The 19,289-nt window shown below is 37.7% G+C and overlaps 1 protein-coding gene across 5 annotated transcripts; it reads left to right on the top strand.

Moving 5' to 3' along the window:
* The first annotated feature begins 1,513 nt into the window (after window positions 1-1,513).
* LOC110169322 (uncharacterized) lies at window positions 1,514-9,510 on the top strand. 5 transcript variants are annotated; one of them, XM_055152660.1, is made up of 15 exons: window positions 1,514-1,660; window positions 1,806-1,924; window positions 2,182-2,312; window positions 2,423-2,465; window positions 2,545-2,601; window positions 2,683-2,809; window positions 2,872-2,976; window positions 3,373-3,426; window positions 3,899-3,955; window positions 4,028-4,081; window positions 4,168-4,218; window positions 4,448-4,522; window positions 6,575-6,649; window positions 7,686-7,782; window positions 8,218-9,510. In XM_055152660.1, exons 3-15 carry the CDS (start codon window positions 2,205-2,207, stop codon window positions 8,248-8,250), a joined length of 936 nt encoding a protein of 311 aa, XP_055008635.1. In that variant the 5' UTR covers window positions 1,514-1,660; window positions 1,806-1,924; window positions 2,182-2,204; the 3' UTR covers window positions 8,251-9,510. The 5 variants fall into 5 exon arrangements, with proteins under 5 accessions (XP_055008635.1, XP_055008633.1, XP_055008637.1 ...); XM_055152658.1 differs by having other exon boundaries at window positions 4,439-4,522; XM_055152659.1 differs by having other exon boundaries at window positions 1,570-1,660; window positions 1,791-1,924; window positions 4,439-4,522.
* The last annotated feature ends 9,779 nt before the right edge of the window (window positions 9,511-19,289 follow it).

Here is a 19,289-nt window from a genome sequence, read left to right as displayed (position 1 = left end):
GGGTATTCTCAAGAAAGAACACATCATAACCAAACTTTAACAAAAATGTCTAGTGCAATTCTAGTAATAGTCGTCTAGGGCAAATAATAATTATTTAGTAGTTGACAGTGAATATTTTTTCATTGCAATTTTTAAATACATTTTAATCACATAAAGAAATATGGTGACAGAGAACTTCTAGATATATAATATTTACAAATAAAGTGTAATAGAGAAAGTCTATATGGGAAATCTGAAATTGTCTACATTTTTAGACATTTTGATTATTAATCCAGCTGTCTTTGTTATGAAAGGTCTTTTGGCATGTGCTTTACAGTCTGTGGTCTAGTTAATGATTATGATAAAATAATAGTCACAAATATTAGTTGCAGCTATATAGTTGTAGGTCTCTGATTTGTTATAGTACATTAAAACTTATTATAATTTATTTGTTAATAGTGTAGAGGTTAACAACATTATGTGGTCATCTGCTGTGGTGGAGAAGAAGGAGTGAGGGGCCCATATTGAGTGACACATGTGCTCTGTGTTTTCTCACTGGACCAGAGAAGATGCACCTCAAATGATCCATGCAAAACCAGGGCAGTTCCATGTGATCTGTGAGAGCAGGCGACAGCCAAAGTTACACTGAGGGCTCTATTCTCCCCATGGTTCAGATATGTGGACAAGATGGACAATATTAGACACTTAAGAATCAAGTATAAGTCAAATATTACAACAATAAACATACATTTAAGAAACGATTAAAATGTTTACTCAAGTCTACTTCAAAGGGTTATTACTCAAGGGGAAAAACAAAGAAAATGTGTTTCTGTTTGTTTTAAAACTACTGAGTGAAAAGTTGACACAAAGTATTATCCTACAAATACCAAAATTACAACTGCTACTAGGACTAATGCTATTATGATTTCTTTTCTAACTGCATTCTCCCACTGCTGCCCTGTGACCAGCAGCACAAGGGCCTCCCCTTGTGTCAAAAAATGCACAACACAGACTTGAGTGAAGAGTGAAAGCGTGAAAGAAAGATTTAAAAGCAGTTTAAAAATCTAAGAGTAGATTTAAGAGCAGTTTAGCGATGGTACTAGGTCAGGTTGATTAAAGCTTTATTTAGTGTTTTGTGACTTCAGGGGTATACTTCAGTGTTTCTCAAACTGTGGTATGTGTATATGGGCAAATTTTGGTAGTTCTAGAATTATGTTAATTTATTTAAAGTTATTTTTATCCATATGTATGTCTTTTTTGAGATGGCCCATTAGAACTACTTAAGTCACAGTTTAATGACATAAAATATATCTTTGGACAGGTAAAAAGTGAAGGATGCCACTAACAAGATACAAATAAACTATTAATAATGAATAACTTAAGTTAAGTGTTGAGGTGGCTTTTGAAAACAAGAGCAAAGGGACATTTAAATGTTTTATTAACTAGAACTCATTCGCATACATAACTTATTGTTTGAATTTCATATATGGACTGATAACATAGCTGATTACATCATTGTCAGCTGAGCTCCTGAAATCCCTCCTCTTCCTGAACTGGTGTTACCCGCTGCCGTTTCATTCACTTCCTGAACTTGGTGTGGTCAGTACGACAATGTCTCTACAGCAGTATCATGCGATTATATTCTTGACAAAAGTGCTTCTTGTGACTATGACTAGGGGAGGTATGTAAGGCCACGCATTTTTTTACTTTCTTGGATAGTTATTGTAGCCTAAAGTATCATGCGACTTACGAACTTACTGCGCAGTTTAAAATTTCTTGAAGTTTAAGCTGATTTACATTGATTATCACAGCTTTATTTGTTACAGACTGCTCTATAAAAAATGTTACATGCAACGAGATTCAAAACTCAGGTGGATACAGCTTTCCAATTGAACTAGGAAACCAAAGCATTCCTGTGAATAGGATTGAAATAAAGCAAAAGGAGGTATGTGTATGTGTGTGGCTGTGTGTGTGTATGTGTGTGTATGTGTGCGTATGTGTGTGGCTGCGTGTGTGTATGTGTGTGTATGTGTGCGTGTATGTGTGTGGCTGCGTGTGTGTATGTGTGTGTGTATGTATGTGTGTGTGTGTGTGTGTATGTGTGCGTGTATGTGTGTGGCTGCGTGTGTGTATGTGTGTGTGTGTGTGTATTTTTTATTAATTTTTTTCAATTATTTCTAAGAGTTGTTTTGTAATCAATAGATTGAAATTGCCGAGTGGGAAAGATGGAAAGTGCAACTTTTTTCGTGAAAGATGTACACAGTTGTGATAACAAGTCAATAACAACACGTACATGCAGCAATGTCCGTATGAAATACATACACAAGGACGAGGTAAAGAACATAATGGCTCACTCCAAATATCCAAATATGGGCATGTTTGCAGAAGGAGGATGTTAGTCAAAATAAATAACCTTCACATTATTTACTTTATTTATTTTTAGAGGGGTCTAATCTCTGAGAGTTGCCTGATTTACATCACTGCAGGTGAGACAGTATTGTACTATCGACTATATCTCTATCAACTATAACTTTTGGTCATTGATCCTATCTGTCATTTAATTAGCCTCGAATGTTTCCACTGGGCTGAAATGTTCCACTTTCTATAAGTGGGCCAACAATTGTGAGTGAATCTGCTCCACCATTTTTATATACTGTAGTTTTGATTTATTAAAACATGTTACAATATTACTATATTCTTCAGGCAATGTGGACATACTCTTATGGGTGTCATTTGGCATAATCATGATACTGATAGTACTGATAGTACTGATAGTACTGATAGTACTGATAGCTTTGGACTTTATCTTTTGGCGAAGAAAACAAAAAAAGTGAGTATTGTTTTTTGTTTTTTTTCTTGCGGTGCCTTCTCTTGAAACAATGTGATTTACAGGAAAGGGTGTGGTGGCTACAGATTTGTTGACTATCTGCACCAACGCAAGAAGCACTGTCCCTGCAAGAATAATAAGGGGAATTCCAATAGACAAGTGGATCAAAGGTGAGAATAATAACTAAAGTATGCTACTATTGAGGAATCACAGTTACAGTTTAAAAAAACACTCTCCAGCACATAGTATGACTAATGTTTTATGTGGTTTAAGCCAGTAAAAAGGATATGACATTTTACACATCTTGCCAGTGTGTGATAGCAACTAGAGTTAACCAGGACCGTACTGTAGTGTCTAACAATTAGTCAGTCATTTATTTGTATTACTTTTCTCTGTAATACTCCCTGTAGTCTCTGTTGTTGTGGTGGTGCTTGTGGTAGTAGTGGCAGTAGGAGTTATAGTATCAATAGTAGTTATTTTTATAGTTAATCAGCTTTCACCTCTGACTTCCTTGAAGATATGATTTAAATACCAAACAACTTCAATGCATTTATTTTTCTTAACAGTGATGGTGAAAATCTCCACAACTACCAACTAGAAAATTTACTGGATGGAAAAAGGTATGGCTGCTATCCTATATTATGCAAAACCTACACTTGTGAGCTTCAAGCCATGTTACAATATTGTTACCTCCTCAAAAACATAACAGGAGTTGTGCTTTGTTTCATTCACAAAGATTTGAGTAATCCTGTATTAATGTGCTGTCTACATTGCCAAAGCTCAAAATACTCTATTCCACCTTATGATGAAGCGGAAGTTAACTGATTCCTTTTACCTTTTGTTCAGTAGATATTGTCAATTCCAAATCTGAAATTATCAAAATGATTCTAGTGAAGGTGTATGGAATTTAAAAAAAACAGTGGTGCTCAGGGTTTTTGTGTTAAACATGTGTGAATGAAACAAAACAGGGATGCTATTTTATGAGGAAACAACATCATAACATAAATTGGAAAATAGAGGAATATGGGCCCTTTAATTAAGTCCTACAATGGCTATTTTAAATGACAGAAAAACTACTTGTGTTTTTTACAGTGATAACACAGAGTCTAATGGTGGAATTGCAGACTTTTGTCACCTTGATGAGATGAAGTAAGTTTTAGATTTTCAGATTTTGAGAGTTTTGAGATTTTGTGATACTGGTCTGTCATTTTTGAACTGCAGGAATGATGCCAAAGGTGTACCTCAGGTCAGTGAGGTTTTGCCACAAAAGAACGGGTGAGTGTTTGGTTGTTAATTCCTTTCTAGTATGCATCATTGTGTCCTCCTTCATAGGAACTAATATGTTTATTAAAATTTCCTAGAAACATGGGACACGACCCAGGAGGTGGAAAGGAAGACACAAAACGACACTGGTAATTTCTGCAAATTAACATGATAGACACAAGAATATATAAGTTTGATTTCAACAACAACAGCTACAGTCACTGAAATTTCTTGTATTTCTTGTGTGGATTTGTTACCATTAAGTCTATCTATTATCTTGTGTAAGGTTGTTTTAAAAAATTAACATGATAGTGATTCAATTAATTCAACAACAAGTCTATGAAATTGTACAGTGTATGTCCACAACTGTTTTTTCAGCAATGGAAACTCAACTCTTGAACCCAGTTTCAACTCTGACATGGACAACGGACGCCTTTCGACTCACAAGCAGGGGTAAAACCTAAATCTTAAAAATTAATCAAATTACTTATTCTTTCTCTCTGTAAACTAAAGGGCTGAAGAAATTAGCCATAACTACATAATAATGAAAAATTTGTCTAGACAAAACATTTGAAAACAGTGGCCTTCACCTTATTATTATTATTACTAACTTGTTTCTGGCTTTTAAACTTATCATCTGCAAAGCCTCCACAGTTAGTGTTTATGATGAAAAATTAACACAGTTGCCATAACGATTAACAAATCTACACATTGAAAGAGAAGTAAAATGTTGCCAGTAAACAGGAAGCAAAGACCACACATATCGCAACATTAGCATTTTATGTCACCCCAAAGCTACAATACATTATGAACAACATGATAGGGCCCAACCATAACTTGCACACACAACACACCAAAACTGGGTCTAAAACTGGACTAAAGCAGGACTAAAGCAGGACTACAGCAGGACGAAATCAGGACTACAACAGGACCAAATCAGGACAAAATCAGGGCTACAACAGGACTAAATCAAGACTACAACAGGATGAAATCAGGACAAAATCAGGGCTACAACAGGACTAAATCAAGACTACAACAGGATGAAATCAGGACTACAACAGGACCAAATCAGGACTAAATCAGGATGAAATCAGGACTACAACAGGACTAAATTATGACTAAATCAAGACTACAACAGGACGAAATCAGGACTACAACAGGACTAAATCAGGACTACAACAGGACTAAATCAGGACTACAACAGGACTAAATCAGGACTACAACAGGACTAAATCAGTACTACAACAGGACTAAATCAGGACAACAACAGGACCAAATCAGGACTAAATCAGAACTACAATAGGATGAAATCAGGACTACAACAGGACCAAATCAGGACGGCAACAGGACTAAATCAGGACTAAATCAGGACTACAACAGGACTAAAACAGGACTACAACAAAACCAAATTAGGACTACAACAGGACCAAATTAGGACTAAATCAGGATTACAACAGGACCAAATCAGGACTACAACAGGACAATTTAAAACAAGTCTATGAAATTGTACATAATAATGAAAAATTAGTCTAGACAAAACGTTTGAAAACGGTGGCCTTCACTTTATTATTACTAACTTGTGTCTGGCTTTTAAACTTATCATTTGCAAAGCCTCCACAATCAATGTTTATGATGAAAAATTAACACAGTTGCCATAACGATTAACAAATCTACACATAGAAAGAGAAGTAAAATGGTGCCAGTAAACAGGAAGCAAAGGCCACGCATATCGCAACATTAGCATTTTATATCACCCCAAAGCTACAATACATTATGAACAACATGATAGGGCCCAACCATAACTTGCACACACAACACACTAAAATTGGGTCAAAAAGCAGGACTAAAGCAGGACTAAAGCAGGACTAAAGCAGGACTAAAGCAGGACTATAGCAGGACTACAGCAGGGCGAAATCAGGACTACAACAGGACAAAATCAGGGCTACAACAGGACCAAATCAAGACTACAACAGGATGAAATCAGGACTACAACAGGACCAAATCAGGACTAAATCAGGATGAAATCAGGACTACAACAGGACTAAATTATGACTAAATCAGGACTAAATCAAGACTACAACAGGACGAAATCAGGACTACAACAGGACTAAATCAGGACTACAACAGGACGAAATCAGGACTACAACAGGACGAAATCAGGACTACAACAGGACTAAATCAGGACTACAACAGGACTAAATCAGGACTACAACAGGACTAAATCAGGACTACAATAGGACTAAATCAGGACAACAACAGGACCAAATCAGGACTAAATCAGGACTACAACAGGATGAAATCAGGACTACAACAGGACCAAATCAGGACGGCAACAGGACTACAACAGGACTAAAACAGGACTACAACAGGACCAAATTAGGACTACAACAGGACCAAATTAGGTCTAAATCAGGACTACAACAGGACTAAATCAGGACTACAACAGGACAATTTAAAACAAGTCTATGAAATTGTACATTATATGTCCACAAATTGTTTTTTCAGCAATGGGAACCCGACTCTTCAACCTAGTTTGATCTGTGACATGGACAACAGATGCCTTTCAACTCACAAGCAAGGGTAAAAGCTAAATCTTAAAAATTAATCACATTTCTTATTCTTTTGTTCTCTAAACTACAGGGCTGGGCAAAATGGCATAACATTTATACACTGAAATAAAAAAGAAATTAGCCATAACTACATAATAATGAAAAATTAGTCTAGACAAAACATTTGAAAACGGTGGCCTTCACTTTATTATTACTAACTTGTGTCTGGCTTTTAAACTTATCATTTGCAAAGCCTCCACAATCAATGTTTATGATGAAAAATTAACACAGTTGCCATAACGATTAACAAATCTACACATAGAAAGAGAAGTAAACCGGTGCCAGTAAACAGGAAGCAAAGGCCACGCATATCGCAACATTAGCATTTTATATCACCCCAAAGCTACAATACATTATGAACAACATGATAGGGCCCAACCATAACTTGCACACACAACACACCAAAACTGGGTCTAAAACTGAAATAGACCGGGACTAAATCAGGACTACAACAGGACTAAATCAGAACTACAACAGGACTAAATCAGAACTACAACAGGACTAAATCAGGACTATAACAGGATGAAATCAGGACTACAATAGGACCAACTCAGAACTAAATCAGGACTACAACAGGATGAAATCAGGACTAAATCAGCACTACAACAGGATGAAATCACGACTACAACAGGACCAAATCAGGACTAAATCAGGACTACAACAGGACCAAAACAGGACTACAACAGGACTAAAACAGGACTAAATCAGGACTACAAATGGTTAAACCAGGAGAAAATCAGGACTACACTAGGAACGCAGCCTAGGTTGACATAGTTTATAGAAAAAGACAGAAATGCATATCACTGGGGAGTCTGCTAGCTTACCTCTTCATTCTGCCTGTTGCTGAAGTTTCAGACAGCTGTCATGGGTAGTACCTCCATCCCCGGCCGTGTTTTGAGGAGTTTGTGTAGAAACGGAAAACACCCAACCACCGCTGTCCAGCCGAAAGAACGTGGGTCAATTTTTGCACATGGTCCATTTTCATTTCTTTTTGTCTCTCTGTCCAGATCTGCTGAAAAAGAGGCAACTGACAAGACAGCAGGAGACAAGTGCCTAACGCTGGTGGACAGCTTAGGCCCGGGCATCAACAGCAATGAACCACCTGTAAGTAAAAAACTTCCTATGAATATATTTAAAGGTGAACTGCGCAACTTTTCTGGTAGAGGGTCCGTCACCTGCTACTGTCCATGGTGATGTTATTGCTTTCCCTGGAATGTTCACTAGTATGACTTTAAACATTTCCATCACGCATTTCTTCATTACTGGCGTTTCTCTTTGCTCAAAAATACAATTCCTTCTGTGAAAGGGGAAACTCTCCACAGATCTGAACTGTAATGTAGTGTAGTGCTGTAACCTGCTTGTCTTCCTTGTGATGGATATGTTTAATCTACACTGTGGAACATTCTAGACAAAGCAATAACATTTCCATGGAGACAAGCAGGTGACCGACCTAGCTCTAGAAATGTTACACAGTGCACCTTCAAGCAGTTATCACACGCCTGGTTATATTTCTCTCTTTTTATTTATTTTTTTGTACAGGATGGGGATGAAGACGCTCACCATAAAGCATGAGCCATGTTAAATAATAATATGATAAAATAATAATATTCATACCTATTTATATCACAGCAGGGTACATTTTCTGGCAACATTATTTCATTACATTGGCAAAATCTACTTTTTAAATCGGTGCACCATAGGCCCAGCAACTGTACCACTGCTGTTAATATTATAATAATACAGAAAATATTATGTATGTATATATATATAATATATATAAATTGACTGTAGTTGTGCTTCCATGATAGTGCAGTTGGAATTAGGCCTGTCACAATAATTACTATATCGACTTGTAGTTCAGTATATGAAAGCTGGAAAAATCTCTTTTGGGGCTCAATATTTCTCGTGGGTGTGATTTTTTTTTGCAATATAGGAAGAATCTATGTCATTTTTTAAGTAATACAATAAGATTTCTTCTTTGGGTAATTATAATTTCTGCTATGTAGTTGTAGCTCATGTCTTTTAATGATACAGTATATTTGAAATGATTCACTGGCATTATCTTGCATTATTTTTATTGTCTCAGGGGCATTAAGTAGTTTCAATATTATTGTTTATCGCAGTATATTTCTGTAGCAATATATTGTGCTTCAAAATTCATTACTGTGACAGGCCTAAGTGGAATTCGTGGAAATCTTAAGTATGCTGTAATTTCAAGGCAAACTTAAATCTGAATGCTGTTTCAAGCACTAACAAAGAAACCTATGCATTAACTAACTGAATACACACTAAGGTATACAACGCTACAAAATAATATCAAAGACAATGCATGGAAACACAATTATAGTTTATATTCTACAATTATTATATCTTACAATGGGTTATACTTTGTGTAAAATATAGCCACATTTAAAAATAGTGTAAGAAATCATAATAGATAATGCTGCTTTTGTGGTATTCTACATTTTCTCTAGTGCAATGTTATGTACTTACAACTCTTATATCTTTTATATCTTACTTGCTGTATATATTGCTGTTGCCACTAGAGGGCAGGAAACATTCTTCTATTCTTTATACTTTTTGTTTTCATCTTATTGTATGGACCAAACGCTAATCATAGTCTGCTCTGATCACGCATGCTCTTAAATATTTAGTGTGTAATTTTAAATAGTATAAAAGCAGATTCATCAAAAAAAAAAAAAAAAAAAATCTGTTATTTCTGCATTAATAAATGTAAAATGTGATCATTTCCCAATCACTGTGTTCATTCAAACTACTAGAGATAGTGTAAAACTACTGATTGTGTTTAACCAAATAAAATGTTATATCCTATCTGGCGATTGCTGGTTTATTTACTGTATTGTGTGGCATACTTATTAATATTAGTAATGAGCCTTTATAGTTTTACCACCAGCGAATGCAGCAGGATTTACGGACCGGCTGGCTGGAACGCACTGCTCCTTTTGTCGGTGGCTGATACTATTTCGGTCCCCCGTAATGTGCAGTGACCTTGAAAAGACCCTCTTTTACCTCTTAGATGGGCTGAGAGCCGCGAGAGAGCGTGTCAAGGGGTGAGGAGGAGCGGTGCGGCTGCTGTCTGGATGACCATCGTGTTACCGCGGTGCCAATGAGCAGCGAGCTGACACCGGTCAGGCCCGACACTGCGCCCGCTCAGGGAGAGTCACACACCGGGCACTGTGCCTCAGGGGCGTGGCTACCGCTGTAACACGCGCAAACGTGGGCCTAGTCCAGCGTTTCTCCCACATTTTTGTTGGTCAGCTTGTAACCTATTGCCTAATTGATTAGACTAAAACCGTATTGTGAAATTTAGGTGATAGTATAAACTTAAGAATAACTGTTAAGATTGTGGTCAGTACCTCAGTTGGTAGAGCATTCGCCCCACTGATCTAAAGGTTGGCGGTTCGAATCCAGCTCTCAACATAAACATCAAAGGTTGAGCGGTCAGATCCACTGACCCACAGGTTGGCTGGTGTGATTCCAGCTCCCACAGATGAATGCTGTCGTTGTGTCCTTGGGCAAGACACTTAACCCACCTTGCCCACAGTGTCTGCGTACACTGGTGTGTGAATGTGTGTGTGAATGGGTGAGTGGTTCCTTGTTGTAAAGCGCTTTGAGTGCCTTGAAGGTGGAAAAGCGCTATAGAAAAATGTGACCATTTACCAGTATATTCCTACAGGCTATAGGTAGGCATAGATAGCTACATTTTCAGTGCTAAATTTGGTTTAGACAGTAATTGAATCATCTTGGACCTGTAGGAAAGGGGGCAGCCATTAGAATAAAACCTCAGTTTATACAGGCCTATAAAAGGTAATCAGCATATTATTAGTTGATCAACAGTTATGAATTTGCAGTATACAGTAGTACACCAGATTGTGACCTGTTTCAGTACTGTCCTAATATTAGGCCTATTTGAAACAATATTGTTGGTGCTTTATGTGCCCAAAGAAGGTTCAAACACATACCTCAATGCCTGGTTAAGTTAGGGAGTGTATCTTACTCTTCTCATTCCTCCATCTTCGCTCGTTTACTCCAGTAATAGCTGATGATAGCTGGTTCCTCTCCAGTAAGAGCCTTTGGCATAAGGTACGTAATTATTGACCCAAGAAGAAATCATTCCTCAAACATGTTTGAAGTTCTTTGACCCAGAACCTTCTCATGAGCTTAACATGGTTACTGTTTGCAGTAATTGTCAGGAAGGTCATCCGCGCATTGAAATCTTATTGTCCGCCCAGTGTCACGTGTGCAATAAAAGTAGCCTCCAACATGGGAAAACTGCAGTTATGCTGTAATTAGCTGCCAATGCTACGCTCTGATGCTCCTCATATGAGCCAATTAGTCTCCTGTACGACTTCCCTGTGACTCTGGCATTGTGGGAAATGAAGTGACGGCTCACACAGGAGTTGCCGTGGAGCTAAATGTGTCTAATATCCAGGAGGACATTTTGGTGTTTATTCCCTTAGTGATCTCCTGCTCATTGGCCTTCTTATGGTGACTCCACAGTACATAAACACATAGCAGCGTGACACTTACTACTCAGGATGAAGTTGTTATTAAAAGATTACATCAGGGATCACACTCGCAGTATGATTAATTAACCTTGACTGATGCTTTGGAGAAACAGGACTACACATACACTTACTGTAGATGGGTTTCTCGAGAGCTGGCCTTCTAATACAGACTCTAGTCACTGTAGTGAGACAAAGCCCCCTGTTGGCGAGATTAGCATGCGGCCGCTCATCCCTCTTGTGTGGACAGCTCAGACTAAAGCCTGGGCCAAACACTGACACTGCTGCAGCCTGCTGCGTTGGCTTTGTGATGGTCAGTTTAGTTGGCTCAGAGTATACTACAGATTGGGGGAAAACAAGCAAGGGATGTTATACAAAGGGTGTGAAGATATGCAAATTATTATTTGTTTAAAGGGCCTCTGTTACTATTTTCTGATCTATGTTGTTTCCTCGTCAAAAACATAGGTGGAGTCGTGTTTTGTTTCATTCACACATTTAACATATACTAGTACAAACCATGCATTTTAGTTCATCTCCCAACCTGAAAACACCTTGTGATGTCATGTGGTAATGCAGGAAGTGCTCCACTGTGTCTTTAAACTCCTTACGCCTTCATTAGAATCATTTGGAAAATTTCAGCCCTGGAATTGCTAATCTTTACTGAACTAAAGTTAAAGTAGCTGCAAACTGCTTTATGACATCACAAGGTGGAACGGGGCATTTAGAGATGTGGACAGACTAATAATGAAGGGTTACTCAACATGTGTGAATGAAAAAAGCACAACTCCAGATATGTAACATGGGAGAATAAATTTCGTGTAATATAGGATCTTTAAAGCAAGGTAGTCAGTACAATTATATAACTATAACTAATAGAACTATTCTGATCAATTTGTGAAATGTCATTTTAGGTTATGTTGATCTCAGACAGAAGATTCTGCTGTTGCCTTGATTCTGAGCAGTTAGCTTTTAGCGGTAGTTTCCAGTCAAAGCCAAGAGGTTCCCAGAAGCCATATCTGCATATGTTTTGGTTCAAAGGGGGGCTGACTCAGGACCCAGCCCTGTCTTCAGTCCCCAGCCTCCCACCACAGTCCACGCTAGAGCAGCAGAACGCTAACCTGCAGGCCACCCCATGAATAAAACATGACTACCGAAGTGCTTAAGGAAATCTTTTCATTTCCATTTTGAATTATGAGGTCCATACACTGATGTGCATCTACTATGATAATCACTGTTATTACACATGTATTCATTTAGCACCCACAGGATCACACCACAGCAAGCCCCAAGCTACTACCATGTACGGATTTTCTATAGGTTTTATTAATATGTGCAGATATTAAGTTTGTTAAGTGCTGTGGTAAAAAGTGATGCAAACGCTAACAGAACCTCTAAGAGAACTCTTTTCACTTACAATGGGGAAAGTCCCTGTTGCAACGCACAGTTTATGAACAGCAGGAGAAAAGAAATAGTCACTCAAAAATCTAGATAAATAAAAATTTGAAAATATAGTTAAATTAACACAACACTGTGCAAGATATATTCCTATTTGAACCAGGGAGCTTGAAAAACAGCCTTCTAATCAATAAAGAAAACTTCCACTGGTTCTTTCAAACTGGACATCTTTATGAATCATATCAACTATAATACAATAGATGTATAATTTCAGTTTCACAGATGTATAATTTCGGTTTCACCTTTACAAAAATTTAATCAGAAATGTACTGTTCTTTATTCTCAATTTAATTCTTCAAATTTGTTAATAATCTGAACCCAGTATCACAGTTTCTTTATCCTAAAAAAATTAAGTTTGATTTACTTTGGTTTGGGACAAAATGTGGATGTTATGTAATGTAAAGTAATGTTTTCATTGGCAGATAGCTACAATAGTGTATATCCAGAACCACATTTAAACAGTGAGTGCTCGCTATTTTCCCTTTATTATTTAGTAGTTTGATCAATATGAAGCAACTTTGTGATAAAATGCTAACACAATTCTTCACCATCCATCTTCTTATCCTCTGTTGAGATCTCACCATAGACTCACCTCAATGATTTTGTGACATTTTTGACATTGACGATGCTGCAGACCGGTTCCCCGTGGAGCCCATGACCTCTGACCTCCAGCGGCTCCCGGTTCACACAATACCCCCGTCTCATGCTGATATGATGTAGTCCACACAAATAACTGGTTAAAACAGTCCCGAGTGAATAACGGGTCAAGTGTGTGCGAACAGACTGGGACCTCCGCTGGGTAAATGATAGACTGCCACGGTTGGGTAAGCCTCGGAGATGACTGAGGGGTCAAAGGTCATCCAAACCACCTGCAAAACACTCCAACATGTCAGACAGTTTGGGCTGTCTCTGTCTTCCCAACAGAGGTCACTCCATGGGTACTCAACTGTTAGTGCAATTAACAACTAAAAGCCAGTGATTTTAATATTCAGAAAATGTTTTTATGGGCTTTTAAATGTGTTATAATGGTTTTGGCTTGGATTCATTCAATGGATTCATGCATGGTTGAGTTATCCTGCAATTACTGCTGATGCGGGTGGATAAGCTGGTGAGGAAGACAGGCTCTGTAGTGGGTGCGAAGCTGGACTCACTAACATCTGTAGTTGAGAAGAGGGCCCTGAAAAAGCTCCTGTCCATTGTGGATAACCCCCAGCACGCCTTGAACCGTCACCTGACAGGAGAGCATCTTTGGGGACAGGCTCTTGTCTCTGTCTTGCTCCACGAATAAACTCTGGAAGTCATTTGTCCCACATGCCATTCGTCTTTACAACACACCTCTATAAATGATGAATGCAAGAGAATGGACTGCTATGTTGCTATGATGCTGCTGCCAAACTTTGAATTTCCTTCGGGATCAATAAAGTATCTATCTTATTTTAAAGACACAAGAATAGTAAGGTTATGTGAGGTCAATACAAGATGCAGTTGATAATTAATGACATTTAAAATAATTGTCTATGTTTAGTACCAGTAAAAAAGCAACACATCATCTTAAAGTCATTTAAGCACATTCTGATTCACTGGCTGATCAGTTTGTGTCGCTGTTGGATGTTGGTTTAGGTGAGATAGGTGACGTTCAAGGGGATTTAGTGTAGCCAGTTGTAGTACATATCTACATTCATTCATTTCCTGCGTCCTCTCTGTAAAGTCTGATGGAAAAAAAAAGATTTCATACAGTTGCGAGATAGGGTCACAGATACAAACTGCAGCCACAAGAGGTCAGCAAACGCCCGCTGCACATGTTCATGAATTCCACCGGTGGAGAGACTTCATTTTCTCATGTAACAATAAAAACAATCTGTCCAACCATCTAAACGCGGCGCGCGGCTTCCTCACAATCAAATCGGAGCATGTTTGCTAACAGAGACGGCGTGAGAGTGGGTGAGTTCACTGCTGTAAATTGGTACCTACTGCGTTATTGTAATTAAAGGTTTTGGAGGGGTCTGAATGCTGCTGGAACTCCCACCCAGCTACTCTACAAATCGGTAGCGTGGGCCCTGGACATTTCTAACGTATAATCAAGATCATCATTTAACACCGCAATACTGTACACGGCTGTTTATTGAGATATTAATCCAGGGATAAACAAAGCCTTTGACAAAACAAATTAACACCAACAACACCGCGCTAATGGAGTCCACTGAGATTGATATTAAAATTTGTACGAGAAAAAAAAATCATAGTGACGTATAATATCGCCCCTCTTGTGGGTTGTTGCTTCCCCAGGGCAGGTCCCGAAAGAACACTATCAGCACATTATGTCAAATGCAGTAGATGGAATAGGAGCAGGCTTAATGGTGATGGCTGTGAAGAGGAGAATGATGATTATGATGAGGGCTCTCTGGTGGGACCATTAACACTTGCAAACCCAAGTGAACTGTTTTATCTTTGAGGAAATAGGCTTGTCCTTGGTTGACTGCTGGTAAGCAAGGCACTAGTGAATCACAAATTGACAGAGTTTAAAAGTTCAGCAAATGAAAGCCAACATATTTTTGTGCAGAAACACGCTTCTAGAAAGAATTCTGAAAGGTTAAAAAGAAGTGTGTTGCAAAACATCAGTGACCACATAACTATTACAAATGCGACAAGTTATGTGGCTACTGGAATCTCTCAGAATGTAGGGTACAATTGTATTACCTCAAAATTATGCTAGATTGAACATGGCCTGTTACAAATTACTTAAAGGGCCTATTTACACTATTGGATCTATCTTGTAATGTTGTTTCCTCATTAAAAAAACATACCTGGAGTTGTGGTTTGTTACATTCATGCACAAAAACCCTGCATATTTAGGCTGAGTTCTTCTCTGGAATGGAAAACACTTTGTTCCACTTTGTGATGTCATGTGGCAATACAAATGTGCTCCACTGTGTTTCATACACCTTCACTGGAATTATTTGGATATTTTTAACTCTGGAATTTCTACTGAACATAAAGTAAAAGGTAGCTGTTAAATTGAAAACTGTTTCATGACATCACAAGGTGGACAAAACACAACTTGAGGCATGTTTTTGATGAGGTAACAATAGTAAACATGGTTTAAAGCTCACAAGAGTCAATTTTGAGTAACATAGAACTTTTAATTAGTTTTCCCCATTTGTTGCCATAGCAGCTTGTCCAGCAAATACCACCAAAAAATGCTGAACTATTAGTATGCTAAAGGTGCATATAATTTTTCTGGTGGTTGATTTCACTACATGCTTGTCTCCTTGACAAAGTTACCAATTTTCCTTGAATGTTCCACTGTACAACATTAAAGTTATCCACTTTGAATTTGCACAATCACAAGTGTTTTTATTGCTAAAATATACTTGGAAAAACATGGATCTGTCCTGTAACCCAGTGTTTTCCAAACTTTTTTTTTCTGGGGACCCATATTTTAAGTCACAAACCTTTGCGACCCAAGTCAATAGACATCATTCGTAAATCACAAAATAAAGGTGGATTTGACCATTACTGAACATTAATGAGGATATTTCATTGTTGACTGAGTGATTGTGTCTATCTGAACAATTAGTATTACTCAACTTTTAAACAATGAAAAACAGTAATAGAACCAGCAATAAAAGGCATCCATAAGTCGCCTATTTAGACATTAAATGTAGCCCATTTCTTTTTCTTTTCAACATTCTATTGAACCTGAAATATTGGAACAAAATAGTCAATAAAATAATAATAAAAAGATTAGAAATTATACAAAAAATGTTTTAACATTCCAACATTTCTATTGAGAAAGGTGGGCCTGTCTGCGTTTTTGCAGCAGAACTGTGTATTGCAGACCTACATGCAGATCGTGACAAGGCAACTCAAAAAAAACCCTCTTGTGACCCAGTCTTTGGGAAACAATGCTCTAACCTGTAACTGGTGTCACTACCTTGTCTCGATAACGATAGATACATTTAATGCTATACTGTGGAACACTCCAGGCCAAGCAATAATGTAATAATAAAGTTTCATAGTGCACCTTTAAGCCCCTAGTTTGACATAGTAGAAAAAAAAAATAACTGGTCCTTTCTCATAAATCCTTTTTGTGTTTAGCCCTTCTTTCTTATTGGCTTCAGGAGTGGAGGGTAAAATGTGTCCTTTACGCTGCTCAGAAGTGGGACACTCTGAGCCAAATGTCACATACAAGTGGCTGCATTCACTTTCTCCTCACGTTCAGTCCAAATACTATCACACTTCTTCACCCGGCCCAGGTTTTTACGGATGAGACTGTGAAAGAAACAATGCCATGAATAAATCAAAATACATAAACATTCATAACACACATAAAAAGGATAAATAAACCATAACTAATATCTATAAATACAACCCAGAACTGTTTTAAAGGTCAGGTAGATGTGCTGAGGGGAAATTACTCTAGCCATTGGATTTCATTTTGACGTGTAATTTCTCAAATGGCTAACATAAGGTGGCATATTGGAATTGTGTTTGTCTCAATCATTCAAAGCTACTTGTCATTTTCACGCTCTGTGCTTCATGTCCGTCCTGGGGCAGTCTGGTCCCTCCACTCTCCTCACAAAAACCTGGACACCACTAACATTTGAGAGGGGGATTTCATTTGTGAGCGTTTATATTATACAAGTGGTTCTCAAACTTTTCACACTGGCTGTCAAGTAGCAGCAGATCTAAACCTGGACTATGACTATATCAGGCCTAAATATGGTCTAATATGAAACTGAACCAGGAATCAAATAAGACGAAACCATGGATATAGTAATTCTAAATAATTTATAACCCAAAGCAGGGCAAAAATATGAATGGATGTATTTATAAATTAAAGCGCTTTGTAACTTTTCTGGTGGATGTTCCGTTAAATGTTTCATGCTATGGTATTAAACGTTTATATCTTCATGGAGACTAAACCAGACCAAGTGACAGGTCAGATCTGTAGAGATACAACCCAGCTAATAGACAAAATGCCTGTTTCTTTAGGTATTTTTGAGCAGTAAAAAACAATTGAATAAATGTAAGGTAGAGCTGTTTAAAGTGTGAAATATTCCAGGCAGAGTAATGGCATATCCATAGAAACAAGCAGGTGACGGAACCCCAACCAAAATGTTCCATAGTACACCTTTAAAGAAATACTCAAACTGCAGAGGGCCTCATGTATCACAGTTTGAGAAACACTATTATGGTAAAAACAGGCTTTGGAATTCAGTGAACCCTTTGAGGTTCTATATCAAGAGCAGAGATAAGCAGAGGTGGAAAGAAACTGGATAATGAAGATTCATATGGGTGGAGCTAAATTGCCCATTGTGAATAAATAAGCAGAAAAATGGTTGTTTGCTTATGTATATGCTATTGCCTCAGCTCCAACCGACCTCTCTTAAGGGTATGTATCTCACTAAGATCCCCAGTAAGTGGTGAAATTTATGCTTTCTACTCAACTTCACTTTTTGATACTGTAAATGAGAAAAATAATTACCTTAGTGGTTCAGTGAAAATAGAAATAGAAGTCAATGCGTACATATGGAAAAAAAAAGAAGCATTTTTGTAGTTGTTTTCAAATATGTACTTCTACATGCTTCTTCTACAGATGGTGTTATTTTTGAACTCTTACCCCTGTGTTTTTTAATGCTACATTTCAATGAAGACTAATTAAAAATACACCTTTGTATATCCAATCTTAAATTACAATCCTGTTACATTATAATTTACACTTTAGAAGTTGAAAATAGATTCACCAAAATGTTTTAGAAGTTAAACTACACAATGTATCTACGTTGTAAAAAGTGCCTCTGTGCGTATGCCTCAAATACTACAAGCTAGAACCTAATTGCTTCATAGATGCCGTTGTAACCCACAATTCCTTTCTGCACCTCTGAGGCACAGTCTGACATTTGGCTACGTTGCTCTCACTGTTCAAACACCTCCCACCTCCATCTCCCCAGATGCCTCCAGCCAATCATCCCGGAAAGTTCAAAGGTCAAACACAAAAAACATGTCAAGTATTATATGACAGTGAACTGTACAAAGCGGCTATCAGGACCTATATGTATGAATTAACTCAACAGCCCAGACCGATGTTAGATTTCATTTAATGTTGTGTTGTGTAGTGTGGATATCACTGCACATGGCAAACTGTAGCCGATATATATGTTTGGAAAATCTGAGGAGGGCAACAATAAGGAGAAATTATGCAATAAAAGAGTGGGGTTTTCCTGGTTAATTAAAGGTGCTTTTTTCATTGGGGGTCAGTCACCTGCTTGTCTCCATGGAGATGATATTTCACCGCATGGCATGAGACTTATTTATCTAGTTTTTTCCTTAATTATAAGTGTTGTTTAGAAGATTCCTTAAGAAGTGTGCATTGTTACTGTGAACAGGGTGCCTCCAGAGTACTGACCTGTAACTTGGCCTGGTGGTTTCGCCTCCTCGTCTATGTCTAGGTCTAGTTTGCACATAATATGATGTCTAATGCCATTCTGTGAAACATTCCAGTGTAAGCAAGTCCAAGCAATACAAAGAGAAAACATTTTTTAAATCCATCAATTGGCTACAGTGCTTATAAAATAATCAAATGTCTGAATTAAATACATAAATGTCAAATGTCTAAATTAAATACAT

Source organism: Boleophthalmus pectinirostris, unplaced genomic scaffold, assembly GCF_026225935.1.
Source record: "Boleophthalmus pectinirostris isolate CB_2022bp ecotype Guang Dong unplaced genomic scaffold, ASM2622593v1 HiC_scaffold_17, whole genome shotgun sequence".
Classification (NCBI taxonomy): Eukaryota; Metazoa; Chordata; class Actinopteri; order Gobiiformes; family Gobiidae; genus Boleophthalmus; species Boleophthalmus pectinirostris.
The sequence above is the reverse complement of the archived record's forward strand: the minus strand, read 5'-3'. Positions and strand labels throughout refer to the sequence as shown.